The following is a 15,000-nucleotide window of genomic DNA, read 5'->3' on the forward strand; positions in this document are numbered from 1 at the left end:
AGTAGTTTATACATTTTTCAGAATATTTTTTTATTTGTTTGAAGTTTGGTCTTAAAGTTTGCTACATGTTTTTGTCATTTTGCACAACATCGTCAACTAAAATATGTTATTTTGTTAACTGAAATTATATGTCATTTCAGCGAAAATAAAATGGTCTAAAATGAATGATTATATATCTAATTTTTCTTTTACTAAATTTAAAGGACATTGTGGCTAAAACCAATAAATGTGTGAAAATGAACAGTTCAGTACACAAGTGTTGTTTTTATAGTATGAACTAGGGTGTTGCTCTGTATTGATATTGTGTTTGTGTGTGTGTGATTTTCCAGAATAAAGTTCAGTGAGTGGCAGTCCTGATGGGGGGTGAACATCACCGATCCCTGGACCCCCATCTGCTGCCCCACAGACCCCCAAATATCACCAGCCTGCCTAATTTACACTCGACATAAGACCAGAATTAAACCATCAGTGTGTCTGTGAGACATGTGTGACTGGCTGTTACTGTACTCAAAGTGGCAGTTAATGACTTTGCATTAATTTGCATGTTTCCATCGTGTGTGTGTACGTGTGTGTGAGTGTGTATGTGTGTGTGTAGTGGAGTCTCAGCTTGTGATTGATGAGAGCAAGACATTTGAGAGCTGACTGAAGAGTTTAGTGCAAAAAAACATTCAGGAAACAGAGACAAGCGTGCAGGTATTGTTTTTATATAAAGATAATTATAATGACTTTTATTAGTCCCTGAGGTCAGATTATAATATTAGATAAGGTTATTTATATTTTTGTGACCATCCACCTCCTCTCGGACCCTTAAAGATGCAAGTGCAAAAATGACAGACGCTTCTAGCGATGGAGTGGTGGTGACGTAGTGGGCTAAAGCACATAACTGGTAATCAGAAGGTTGCTGGTTTGATCCTCACAGCCACCACCATTGTGTCCTTGAGTAAGACACTTAACTCCAGGTTGCTCCGGGGAGATTGTCCCTGTAATAAGTGCACTGTAAGTCACTTTGGATAAAAGCGTCTGCCAAATGCATAAATGTAAATGCTCGGTTTCGTGTTTAGTTGCGCTCCAAAATGTATCTGAATGAAATTCATAACCCAACACAAGTGTAACGGTATCCAGCTGGTAGGTAGCCGAGTATTGATGCTGACTATCACACATGGAGTCGCGAGTTTGAATCCAGGGCGTGCTGAGTGACTCCAGCCAGGTCTCCTAAGCAACCAAATTGGCCCGGTTGCTAGGGAGGTTAGAGTCACGTGGGGTAACCTCCTCGTGGTCACTATAATGTGGTTCTCGCTCTCAATGGGGCGTGTGGTGAGTTGTGCGTGGATGCCGCGAAGAATAGAGTGAAGCCTCCACACGCGCTACGTCTCCACGGTAACGTGCTCAACGAGTCATGTGATAAGATGCGCGGATTGACGGTCTCAGGCGCGGAGGCTACTGAGATTCGTCCTCCGCCACCCGGATTGAGGCGAGTCACTACGCCATCCACGAGGACTTTGGGAATTGGGCGTTACAAATTGGGTAGAAAAATAAATTGTGCTTCTTTGGCTCAGATCGCTGATTGGCTCTTTTACCTGTAAGACGGGACTTCCTTTTCAACATCCGCAATATTGGGTGTTCCATTGGTCATAAAACAGAAAGTCCCGCCCCAAATGAACGCCATTGTTTGAGCTAATGTTGCTGTGTTGGACAGGACGGGGATCTCCACCAAATAATGGATTAATTGCATTGTATTTATATTGTATTTGTAACACTGCAAATATTACACACTACACCTTTAAGTACTTCAGGCACAAACTCAGTCCGTTAACAATCCTCTTTATTGAGTTACACAACATCAGTTTCCTCTTTAAGTCATGAACTTTTAACATAATTTAGGAAAAAACAAAACAAAATAAACACTGTCCTTGACTTACTCTAGCCCACAAACATAGACAAATTCAATGATAAAATATAGGTTTGGCAATGAGCGTTATAAAGGATTAAAGTGGACAAACGTAAGTGAGAGGGCTTTGACATTCAGAGAGGTGTCACTTTTCGTTTATCATTACCCTTAACAAACTCTGTTAACAAGATGCACATCAGATCAGAGACAGATGTCACACAGATCAGATGTCATGGTGTAGACAGGAACATCACGCGTCATGTGACTAGTTTTCAAATAGAATGAGGTGCTGTAGGGGGTTTAAGGCCAGTTGGTTAAGGTCTATCTGCTAACTAATTCTGGGTGAAATGGGACGTGTATATTCGCAGGCGCTGCAATCGTGCTGCTCACTGTGGGTTCTCTTCTTTCATCTCTGCTTCTCGTCTTTAGTCTTTCCATGTTTACACCTCCAGCTCAAAGCCCATGCCAACCTTGTGTCCGCCAGCGTTGAAGTTCTTTGCATCGATCAGAGCAGAGAGGGTGAGCTTTACACCTGGAGCAAAAACAAGACAATCCAATATCAGTCACTTACAGACGCAATAAGCCACTTGAACAGCGGGTATAACCACAATAAAGGGCTGTTTGCGATAAACATGACGCCCTCAGCTGTTGTAAAATCACTGTAATCGTGCATAAGTAATTTAGCTTGTTAGCCAACATGACGGCCGTTTATGTTTGGTCCATTGATAGAGAATTCAAATGACATGTGAACATGAACATGGCTCATACAATCAGATTGTAGAGCAGAAGCTATGTTGTAGTCAGTAATGTTTTACCACGGACTTATCAAGAAGTAACTTGAGTTTATTCGTACAGGTATATATTAAGACCCGAGTAACGATGGTGCGAGGATCCTATTGTTCTTCTTAGCATTTATAATTTTTTTCCCAAATGAATCGCATTTTTGAGGACTTAAACATACTCGAAAACTCATTAAATTTTTCACATGCATCAGAAGTGCTGAACATTTACATCTGATATGGGTTTCAGAATTAGGTGTGGCAAAATGGCTCAATAGCGCCACCTACAAACATTCAACGATGTGCGCTTTACGCTACGTTTCACCTACACATACGAAAATGGGTACACATGTGTAACATGCCAATACCTACAAAAAAGTCTCTTGCGTCCATGCCCTAAACTCAACAGGAAGTCGGCCATTTTGATTTTTGTCTTACATTTTTGGTCAGTTTTTGCCATTTCCAGGTCTCGTACTTAAACAAACTCCTCCAAGAGATTTCATCAGATCTACTTCATATTTGGTCCATCTAATCTAAAGTCCTTGGCGATGCTACATTGCGAAGCTTTTGAGTTTTCACTGCACGCCGTGGCCGTGACGGCCTGACATATTTCGATGTTTCGCCATGAAACAGGAAGTTGTTGTAACTCAAACATACAATGTCCAATCTGCCCCAAACGTCACATGTTTGATAAGAGTCCCGGCCTGAATACATCTACGTGCCAATATTCAGTTATAGTCACAGCGCCACCTACTGGCAACAGGAAATGACATGTTTTACACTGTGATACACTCTTAACAGCATTTAAGTGCTAAAAAATGCCAAAATAATTGGAGTGGCATTCCCCTGGCACAGGGTGCGAGGGCCCGTTCATCGCTGCTTGCAGCTTTAATTAATTACTGTTGGTAGACCTGTGTATTATTATTTAGGTAACACTTTACAATAAGGTTATATTTGTTAACGTTAGCTAATGCATCAGGTATCGTGAACTAACAATGAACTATTTTATTTGTAAAAATCTTTTTAAGGTTGATATATTAAAAAATATAATTGTTTATTGTAAGTTTGTGTTAGTTCATAATGCATTAACAGATGTTAACATATACAGTACAACTTTTAAAAATGTATTTGTTTATGTTTAAATGAACTTAAAGATGAATAAATGCACTTAAAGTATTATTAATTGTTAGTTAATGTGAACTAATGTAGTTAACTATGTTAATGAATACACCCTTACTGTAAAGTGTGTCCATTATTTATTTAATTATGAGTATTATTGTTTTAAATATTTTTTTTTATTCATTATTCTTATTTTTATTCATAATTATTCAGGTAACACTTTACAATAAGGTTATATTTGTTAACCTTAGTTAAAGCATAAAACGAACAATGAACCACAATATTTTTAAACATGTTAGGTACATTTATAAAAAATACAATTGTTCATTTTTTAGTTTATTTTAGTTCATAATGCATTAACTATTGTTAACATATACGACTTAAAAAAATGTATGTATTCGTTTATGTTGAAATTAACTTTATAAGTGCTGAAAAATTCATGTGAACTAATGTAGTTGACTTTATTTATTTATTTATTTTTGAGTATTTATTATTTTTATTTTAAAATGAAAATAATTATTTTAGTATTATTATTTTTTATTTTATTTATCAGTATAATTTGTACAATACTAAAAATATATATTTTTTTAAATAAAATAAAAACATAAATACACTATATTGTATTAAGAGTGTAATACATTAATTTAACCACAAAGTATTTTGTTAATAACTACAGAATGTAAAAGTGTGTGAAGCCACCGCATCACCATCATTATAAAGGCTAATTGTTTTGCTCAAAAACACAATAGTGCCATTACACCTAGTTTATAATGTAATGTCTCCAAAGCACATATACAGTACAGCTTTTCATAGAAACATGTAGTGTAATAGAGCGATTGTGTACCGGGCCTGAGGCTCTGTGTGTATCCAACTCCTACCAGACTGGCATTATTCACTTTGGCCTGTAGAGAGACACACAAACAATTAACACAAACAGTCATAAAGCTTTCGTTAACGAGAGTCACAGCGTGAAGCAATTGTTACTTGTTTCCACTGATCATGGTATAAATAATGGGGGGGGGGGGTTGTACTTGCTTGTTTTGATTATTGAGGGGGTTACCTCCCCCCCCTATCCTCCATGGAATCTACACCCATGGTCAGATCTAGAAGAACCGAATGATTATCTTATGATGTGTGATTGTATTTTGGAGACTCACAGAGATGGAGGAGTCTTTATCCAGCTGATATTTGGCAGCGATGCCGAAGCGTGTGTTATTACTGCCGGCGGTCCACGCCAGATTCACCGCCGTCTCCAACTGATCATTTACCTTCTGGTAGATGGAACCGCCGAACTCTGTACCATCATTGCTACAACACACACACACACAACAGCACGGTTATCTTCAACAGACTGAATACTGTTTGTTAATTAGATCTCATCGGCAAAGGAATATGGCTTTGAGGGGCCCTGGGCAGCTCAGTGGTAAAAGACGCTGACTACCACCCCTGGGGTTCCCTAATTCGCTAGTTTGAATCCAGGTTGTGCCGAGTGACTCCAGTCAGGTCTCCATAGCAACCAAATTGGCCCGGTTGCTAGGGAGGGTAGAGTCACAATGGGTAACCTCCTCGTGGTCGCTATAATGTGGTTCGTTCTTGGTGGGGCGTGTGGATGGCGTGAAGCGTCCACATGCGCTATGTCTCCATGACAACGCGCTCAACAAGTCACATTATAAGATGCACCGGTTGATGGTCTCAGACGTGGAGGCAACTGGGATTCGTCCTCCGCCACCCGGAATTAGGCGAATCACTACGTGACCACGAGGACTTAAAAGCACATTGGGAATTGGGCGTTCCAAATTGGGAGAAAAAAGTATGGCTGACATTTTCTATTTTAGTTGAAATATTACTTTAAATGTGGTACTTTTTTATTTATTTATTTATTTTATCGCCATTTCTCCCAATTTGGAATGCCTAATTCCCACTACTTCGCTACTCAATTGTGGTGGCGCGGTTACTCGCCTCAATCCGGGTGGCGGAGGACGAGTCTCAGTCGCCTCCGCTTTTGAGACCGTCAGTCCACGCATCTGATCACGTGACTCGTTGAGCATGACACAGCGGAGACTCACAGCGTGTGGAGGCTCATGCTACTCTCCACGATCCACACACAACTCACCACACGCCCCATTGAGAGCGAGAACCACTAATCACCACCACCACGAGGAGGTTACCCCATGTGACTCTACCCTCCCTAGCAACTGGGCCAATTTGGTTGCTATGGAGACCTGACTGGAGTCACTCAGCACACTCCCACACCTGGATTCAAACTCGCGACTCCAGGTGTGATAGTCAGCGTCAATACTCGCTGAGATACCCAGACCCCTAAATGTGGTACTTTTAATTTAAAAAGCAAATAATCTTGTGTTTGTTTGTTTTCTTACACGTTAGTGTGTAGCTGGAAGTCTCCCGCCTTGTAGCCCAAAGCGAAGTTGTTTTGAGCGAGTTTGGACTTGGCCGTGTCGAAGGCCATCTGATAAGCGGCCAGCCATCCCTCATAACCCAGAACCGCTGCGGCATGAACCGTCGGTCCGGCCAGGTCAAAGTCTATATCACAGCCGGCATTCATGTAGTCGCGCTTGTAACCCGTCTTTAGTTTAGCGCTCTTCTTCCTGAAGATATCAGAGCAGAAGACAAAAAACACAAAGCAGAATAATTACTGGGATTTATTACACAGCTATACATGATTCTGATTGGTCAGTCATAGCATTCAGTGGTCAAATATTTCGTAATAATGTCTTTTGTCCATAGCAACGCTGATTAACTGACCACTTATTTGGGGAATCTATGTTACCTACATAGCTTTGCTTGCATTCTGTCTCTTGTATTACTCCAAGGTCTTTACAAGTAAGAAAATAAAAATAAATATTCTTTTAAATTAATTTATAAATAATATTGATAGATTTCTATTGATTTATAACTATTTTTCATTATAAATATATAGTAACAAATCCTGAATATTTAGTTATAAATCTTAATATATAATTGTGAATCTGTATATTAAATCTGAATATTAAGTTATAAATCTGAATATATAGTTATAAATCTGAATATATAGTTATAAATCTGAATATACAGTTTATATAAATCTGAAAAAATAGTTATAAATCCTGAATATATAGTGAATATATAGTTATAAATCCTGAATATACAGTTAAAAATCCTGAATATATAGTTATAAATCCTGAATATACAGTTATAAATCCTGAATATACAGTTATAAATCCTGAATATATCGTTATAAATCCTGAATATACAGTTATAAATCTGAATATATAGTTATAAATCTGAATATATCATTATAAATCCTGAATATATAGTTATAAATCCTGAATATATAGTTATAAATCCTGAATATACAGTTATAAATCTGAATATATAGTTATAAATCTGAATATACAGTTATAAATCCTGAATATACAGTTATAAATCCTGAATATACAGTTATAAATCTGAATATATAGATATAAATCTGAATATATAGTTATAAATCTGAATATATCGTTATAAATCCTGAATATATAGTTATAAATCTGAATATATAGTTATAAATCTGAATATATCGTTATAAATCCTGAATATATAGTTATAAATCTGAATATACAGTTATAAATCTGAATATATAGATATAAATCTGAATATATAGTTATAAATCTGAATATATCGTTATAAATCTGAATATATAGTTATAAATCTGAATATATCGTTATAAATCCTGAATATATAGTTATAAATCTGAATATATCATTATAAATCTGAATATATCGTTATAAATCCTGAATATATAGTTATAAATCTGAATATATAGTTATAAATCCTGAATATATAGTTATAAATCCTGAATATATAGTTATAAATCTGAATATATAGTTATAAATCCTGAATATATAGTTATAAATCTGAATATATAGTTATATATCCTGAATATATAGTTATAAATCCTGAATATATAGTTATAAATCTGAATATATAGTTATAAATCCTGAATATATCATTATAAATCTAAATATATCGTTATAAATCTGAATATATAGTTATAAATCCTGAATATATAGTTATATATCCTGAATATATATAGTTATAAATCTGAATATATCGTTATAAATCTGAATATATCGTTATAAATCCTGAATATATAGTTATATATCCTGAATATATATAGTTATAAATCTGAATATATCGTTATAAATCTGAATATATAGTTATAAATCCTGAATATATAGTTATATATCCTGAATATATATAGTTATAAATCTGAATATATCATTATAAATTCTGAATATATAGATATAAATCCTGAATATATAGTTATAAATCCTGAATATATAGTTATAAATCTGAATATATAGTTATAAATCTGAATATATAGTTATAAATCCTGAATATATAGTTATATATCCTGAATATATATAGTTATAAATCTGAATATATCATTATAAATTCTGAATATATAGATATAAATCCTGAATATATAGTTATAAATCCTGAATATACAGTTATAAATCTGAATATATAATTATAAATCCTGAATATATAGTTATAAATCTGAATATATAGTAATAAATCTGAATATATAGTTATAAATCCTGAATATATAGTTATAAATCTGAATATATAGTAATAAATCTGAATATATAGTTATAAATCCTGAATATACAGTTATAAATCTGAATATATAATTATAAATCCTGAATATATAGTTATAAATCCTGAATATACAGTTATAAGTCTGAATATTTAGTTATAAATCTGAAAATATAGTTATAAATCTGAATATATAGTTATAAATCCTGACTATATAGTTATAAATCCTGAATATACAGTTATAAGTCTGAATATTTAGTTATAAATCTGAAAATATAGTTATAAATCTGAATATATAGTTATATATCCTGAATATATAGTTATAAATCCTGAATATATAGTTATAAATCCTGAATATATAGTTATATATCCTGAATATATAGTTATAAATCCTGAATATATAGTTATAAATCCTGAATATATAGTTATAAATCTGAATATATAGTTATAAATCCTGAATATATCATTATAAATCTAAATATATCGTTATAAATCTGAATATATAGATATAAATCCTGAATATATAGTTATATATCCTGAATATATAGTTATAAATCCTGAATATATAGTTATAAATCTGAATATATCGTTATAAATCTGAATATATAGTTATAAATCTGAATATATAGTTATATATCCTGAATATATATAGTTATAAATCTGAATATATAGTTATAAATCTGAATATATAGTTATAAATCCTGAATATATAGTTATAAATCTGAATATATAGTTATAAATCTGAATATATAGTTATAAATCCTGAATATATATAGTTATAAATCTGAATATATCGTTATAAATCCTGAATATATAGTTATATATCCTGAATATATATAGTTATAAATCTGAATATATAGTTATAAATCTGAATATATAGTTATAAATCTGAATATATAGTTATAAATCTGAATATATAGTTATATATCCTGAATATATATAGTTATAAATCTGAATATATCGTTATAAATCTGAATATATAGTTATAAATCCTGAATATATAGTTATATATCCTGAATATATAGTTATAAATCTGAATATATCGTTATAAATCTGAATATATAGTTATAAATCCTGAATATATAGTTATATATCCTGAATATATATAGTTATAAATCTGAATATATCATTATAAATTCTGAATATATAGATATAAATCCTGAATATATAGTTATAAATCCTGAATATATAGTTATAAATCCTGAATATATAGTTATAAATATAGTTATAAAGCATGAGAGTTGACTTACCCAGTGTTGGGCACAAAAGAAGTATCCAATCCCAACTTCAGACCTTTAGCCAGCTTTACAGAGAAAGAAAGAACCAGACCACACAGTAACATATCCCACCCTTTATATCAATAACTCGTTGCCAGGATTATATATACAGTAGCAGCTAATGTATTTCATTGCAGTAAAGGTCAAAATATCAAAGCAACAAATGATGCTTGAGGTTTTACGCATGTGCTATTTGATTTGTCTTAATAATAAATGACACTTGCTTTGCTTTGTTGTTTTATTATCTAGTGCAATGACAGGTGTCCAAATACTTTTTAGGGCCTCTGTTCGTTATCAATATGTGACCTGGACTCACCTGGTCTTCCAGAGTCACTTCAGCGGTCAGAATGTTGTCGGTGTTCCACTTCTGGTTTAAGCTCAAGCCCAACTCCTTCACTTTATACTTCGTCTCCAGGTTTCCAGCTGCCTTCCCAGAGTCTGTGTTACTGGAGCCGCCCGTGGAGAACTCCTGACCAACAAACGAGAGACAGAGAATTTGAAAAAGGGTACTGGGTGCAACCGGCCCCTGAAGAGCTGAAGGAACTGAACTGGAACTGGGATAAAACATGAACTCAAGATATGATATGGGTTTAATTGGATTATACGAGTGTCCTTGTCAATAATCTGTGTTTAAATTAAAGCCATTCTAACACTCCATTGCCAAAATACAATCAGACCTTAAACCTTTATCAATATTAGTGCAAAAACATGATAGAAAATGGAAAATCAGCAGAGGAGGTCGAGCAGTAGCCTGTAAAGATAGAGAGACTTTTCTTCTTCATCGTCTGTCATCTCAGTCTTACCATCTGACAGCGACGTCCAACACAGAAAGCAAGGACAGAGAATAAAAACAGGAAGTTAGGAAAGAGATACACAGATACAAACACACTCATTCAGATTCATGTCAAATCTCATAATCAAGACCCGCTCCAGAAGAACGGTTCTGACCCAGATACAGACAAGAGCAGCGGTGGAGGACATGAATCAACACCACAATCACACAAACACACACACGAGTAATCAAAACAAAAGGAAGGGAGATGGACATGGGTAAACATGAAAAGAAGCGACACGTGAACACAAACAAATACGTATTAAAAAAGTACCTTGGTATTAATATGGTACATTTATCATCTAAAACCATCACTGGATCATGGTACAACCACAGTGAAGTATTTCAAAGTGAAGTATGAAGCAGAGAGAGACTCACAACTCCACTCTGTGACTTGGTCTTCAGGTCCAGTTTAACTGCTCCAAATCCTGAAAGAGACACAGAGAGAGTATTATGAATAAGTACTTTTTGCTGAATTACATTGACGTTCCTATTCAGAGCGACAACATTTTAGATGCCATAGATCAGTTAAAAGATTTCAATAGACTCAAAAGACTCAATTGCCAGTCAAAACAAGAACTAGGTTAGAAGTAAATTAATCCCCTTGGATAAACAATGATATACACATTTTAAGGGGAAAGTGTAGGTTGTGGTAGGAGTGGTGGTGGTGTAGTGGGCTAAAGCGCATAACTGGTAATCAGAAGGTTGCTGGTTCGATCCCCACAGTCACCACCATTGTGTCCTTGAGCAAGGCACTTAAATCCAGGTTGCTCCGGGGGGATTGTCCCTGTAATAAGTGCTCTGTAAGTCACTTTGGATAAAAGCGTCTGCCAAATGCATAAATGTAAATGTAAATGTGTAGGAAGGCCAAACGTGCTTTGAAATCACATTTACATTTATGCATTTGGCAGACGCTTTTATCCAAAGTGACTTACAGAGCCCTTATTACAGGGACAATCCCCCCGGAGCAACCTGGATTTAAGTGCCTTACTCAAGGACACAATGGTGGTGGCTGTGGGGATCGAACCAGCAACCTTCTGATTACCAGTTAGGAGCTTTAGCCCACTACACTTATTGTTCACTTTGAGCACATGAAGGATCTCTTAGTGCAATAAGACGTTTATAGCTGCTAGAACTGCGTATTTTTTAGAACTGATAACTGATATCTGTCATAATGCTAGGTTTTTATTCAATACAATTCATAATCTGATTAACCCAGTGTCTAGTGCTGCATTTTGTACGATAGATTGTAACACATTTCTGTTAATAAGGTCTCTAACATTGGGGCCTGAGTAGCTCAGCGGGTTGATGCTGACTACCACCCCTGGAGTCGCGAGGTCGAAACCAGGGCGTGCCGAGTGACTCCAGCCAGGTCTCCTAAGCAACCAAATTGGCCTGGTTGCTAGGGAGGGTAGAGTCACATGGGGTAACCTCTATAATGTGGTTCTTGCTCTTGGTGGGGCGCGTGGTGAGTTGTGCGTGGATGCCGCAGAGAATAGCGTGAGGCCTCCATAAGCGCGGGTAACGCGCTCAACAAGTCACGTGATAAGATGCGCGGATTGACGGTCTCAGACGTGGAGGCAACTGAGATTCGTCCTCCGCCACCCGGATTGAGGCGAGTCACTACGCCACCACGAGGACTTAAGAGCATTGGGATTTGGGCGTTCCAAATTGAGGAGAAAAGGGGGAGGTAGAATTTAACCCTAACCAATCTCAAAATTACCTTTCACTTAAAAATGTATAGAGAAAGCAGTAGTGATGCAACTGTTGGAGTAGTGAAGGATAACAATATTTTTGAGAAATTTCAGTCAGGTTTTAGAGAAAATCACAGAACAGAAACTTAGAGTGACCAATGATTTATTGATGGTGGAGGGCGCTGGAGAGTGCTCCATTTTAGTGTTGCTTGATTTAACTTCAGCGTTTGATACAGTGTATCATTCAGTTTTAATTGATACATTAAAGAGATGGGTGGGAATATCTGGGGGGCTTTAGACTGGTATGTGTCTTATTTGTCAAATAGGACATGTATAGTGTTTGCTGGAGATGAGGTGTCCTCCTCTTCAACAATACATTTTGGTGTTCCGCAAGATTCCCTATTAGGGCCAATTTTGTTTCTCTATATATGTTACCTCTTGGTTCTGTGATTCGAAAACACAACATTAATTTGAGATTGAGTCTGCACTTAATCAAATTGTCCTGAATAATTTGCAGGTGGTGAGAAATTTGGGCGTCTATTTTGACTCAAATTAAAAAATTTAATATCACGTCTTGTTTTTATCAGAAAGGAACATTTCTAGGTTTTTTTAATCATATTACTCCAGTTTAAGGATTTAGTTATAAATCCTGAATATATCATTATAAATCCTGAATATATAGTTATAAATCCTGAATATATCATTATAAATCCTGAATATATAGTTATAGAGAAAATAGTTGTAAATCTGAATATATAATTGTAATACCTTTGCATTTATAACAATATATTCAGATTTACAGATTTATTAATATATATAGTTATATTTATTTTGTCTACATATTCTATATTTCTATATTTTATTTTTCTGTTGGGCCCTCCATAATAAATATATATTTATATATTATATATATATATATATATATATATATATATATATATATATATATATATATATATATATAGTACAATACACAGTATTGGATCCTTTTTCAAATGCAGGATATGAACATGCAAATAATATCTGTACTGTAAAAATGTTGTGCCTTGCCTTTCTGTATTTACTGAGCATATATTATATATACACATTTGTTTGTTTGTGTGTGTGTGTGTGTGTGTGTGAGATTGTTTCGAGAATGCATCGACTCCCATAAGGCTCATGGAGGAAATGTGGCCCCTCAAGAGCCCCTCCTGACTTCCTCCCACTAACCCATCTGTCATTGGACAGCAGGTCAGTATTGATTAATATTGTGGTAATATCCCCGTTATAATGACCAGCTGCTCTCATGTATCTACTATGAAGGATTGGGCTAGCTATATTCATGCTGCCCTGGTTGACTAGCACATGGGGCTTTCATGTCGTTTCTGTAACGTCACTCACCATAGCCTTTGCTGAAGATATCTTTGGCGGCTTTGCCGAGGTCAGCGTATGCAGGAGGAACGGCCATGTTTGCTGAACACAGAGAGAGAGAAAGAGAAACTTTAGTCAATATGAGACACAAAATCATAAGTTAGTCAGCAGACTGAAAATGTGCTACCGAGTTGTGCAACTCTATTCCTCCAGTGTAACCACACACGGCTACACTGGAACTATCTTCACACAACAACAGGAGTGAGGTTCACCTCTATAGACACACAAAGAGAAAACGGGTCTTTAAGGGAATATTTTTGGTTCATTGAAAGTTTTGCTCTATGTCCAGCATCTGTGACAATGCTGTCAGTTACCACCGGCAATAAAAAACAAGCAAGCAATTGTGTTTACTGTTACACACTTATAATGGAAGTCTATGGGGCAAGACATTCTGCAGTTTAAAGAAATAGTTCACCAAAATGGAAAATGCTCTCATCATTTATTTTATATATTCTTAATCTCTCTCATCACATTATTTCTCATCATCCATATTTACTATAAATCTCCACTTTTACTTTCACTTCCACATTATTGTTTTTTGATGTTGTCGATCCACATTCTTCCTGCATATTGCCACCTAATGGGCAAGGTTTTATTTTCTATTTTTACTAGAGGTTGACCAGAAATATCGGTTTTACCGATTAATCGGTGTCGATAGTTGCTTTATGAAACTATCGGTTAAATGAAAATATCTTTTGCCAATTGTTGTTTTTAAACTTTGTTTTTTTTTATTTATATATATTTTGATAAGATATCCAAGCATGTTAAATTACAGCAAGTGCATGCAAAGAAAAATGCGACTATGGAAAACGTCCCGTCAGCACATACATTGTGTGTCCAACTTATATATACTGTGCTGTGAAAAGGTATTTGCCCCCTTCCTGATTTGTTCTATTTTTGTGTATTTTTCATACTAAATCATCAAACGAGATATAACATTAAACAAAGGCAAACTGAGAAAACACAAAATGCAGTTTTCAAATATATATATTTTTTTATTGAAGCAAAAAAGTTATCCAACACCTATATCACCCATGTGAAAAACTAACTGCCCCCTTAAACTCAATAGATGGTTGTGCTATCTATAACAGACAACGAGAGATCCGTCTTTCACAGCGCTGTGGGGGGATTTTGTCCCATTCTTCTTTCCAGAACTGCTTTAGTTCAGCCACACTGGAGGGTTTTCGAGCATGAACTGCCAGGTTAAGGTCCTGCTACAGCATCTCACTCGGGTTCAAGTCAGGACTTTGACTAGGTCACTTCAAAACTTTAATTTAGCGTCTTTTGAGCCATTCCGAGGTGGACTTACTCCTGTGCTTTGGATCATTGTCTCACTGCGTAATCCAGCTGCGCTTCAGCTTCAACTCACTTAAGGATTTCCCTCAATTATTGCAAGTTGTCCTGAAGCAGCAAAGCATCCCGA

The 15,000-nt window shown here is 35.3% G+C and overlaps 1 protein-coding gene across 2 annotated transcripts in view; it reads right to left on the bottom strand.

The window, feature by feature from the left end:
* Nucleotides 1-1,805: 1,805 nt before the first annotated feature.
* Nucleotides 1,806-15,000, bottom strand: part of LOC127620826 (voltage-dependent anion-selective channel protein 2-like) — a 19,490-nt gene continuing 6,295 nt past the window's right edge. For both annotated transcript variants that reach the window (XM_052094082.1, XM_052094083.1), the window contains 8 exons: nt 13,548-13,619; nt 10,852-10,901; nt 9,958-10,110; nt 9,615-9,667; nt 6,165-6,392; nt 4,944-5,094; nt 4,631-4,688; nt 1,806-2,420 (listed from right to left, as the gene is read on the bottom strand). In XM_052094082.1, the coding sequence (XP_051950042.1) occupies nt 2,329-2,420; nt 4,631-4,688; nt 4,944-5,094; nt 6,165-6,392; nt 9,615-9,667; nt 9,958-10,110; nt 10,852-10,901; nt 13,548-13,619 (857 nt within the window). In that variant the 3' untranslated portion in view covers nt 1,806-2,328. The remainder of the gene's footprint in view (nt 2,421-4,630; nt 4,689-4,943; nt 5,095-6,164; nt 6,393-9,614; nt 9,668-9,957; nt 10,111-10,851; nt 10,902-13,547; nt 13,620-15,000) is intronic.

This window comes from Xyrauchen texanus, chromosome 27 (genome assembly GCF_025860055.1).
Source record: "Xyrauchen texanus isolate HMW12.3.18 chromosome 27, RBS_HiC_50CHRs, whole genome shotgun sequence".
Lineage (NCBI taxonomy): Eukaryota > Metazoa > Chordata > Actinopteri > Cypriniformes > Catostomidae > Xyrauchen > Xyrauchen texanus.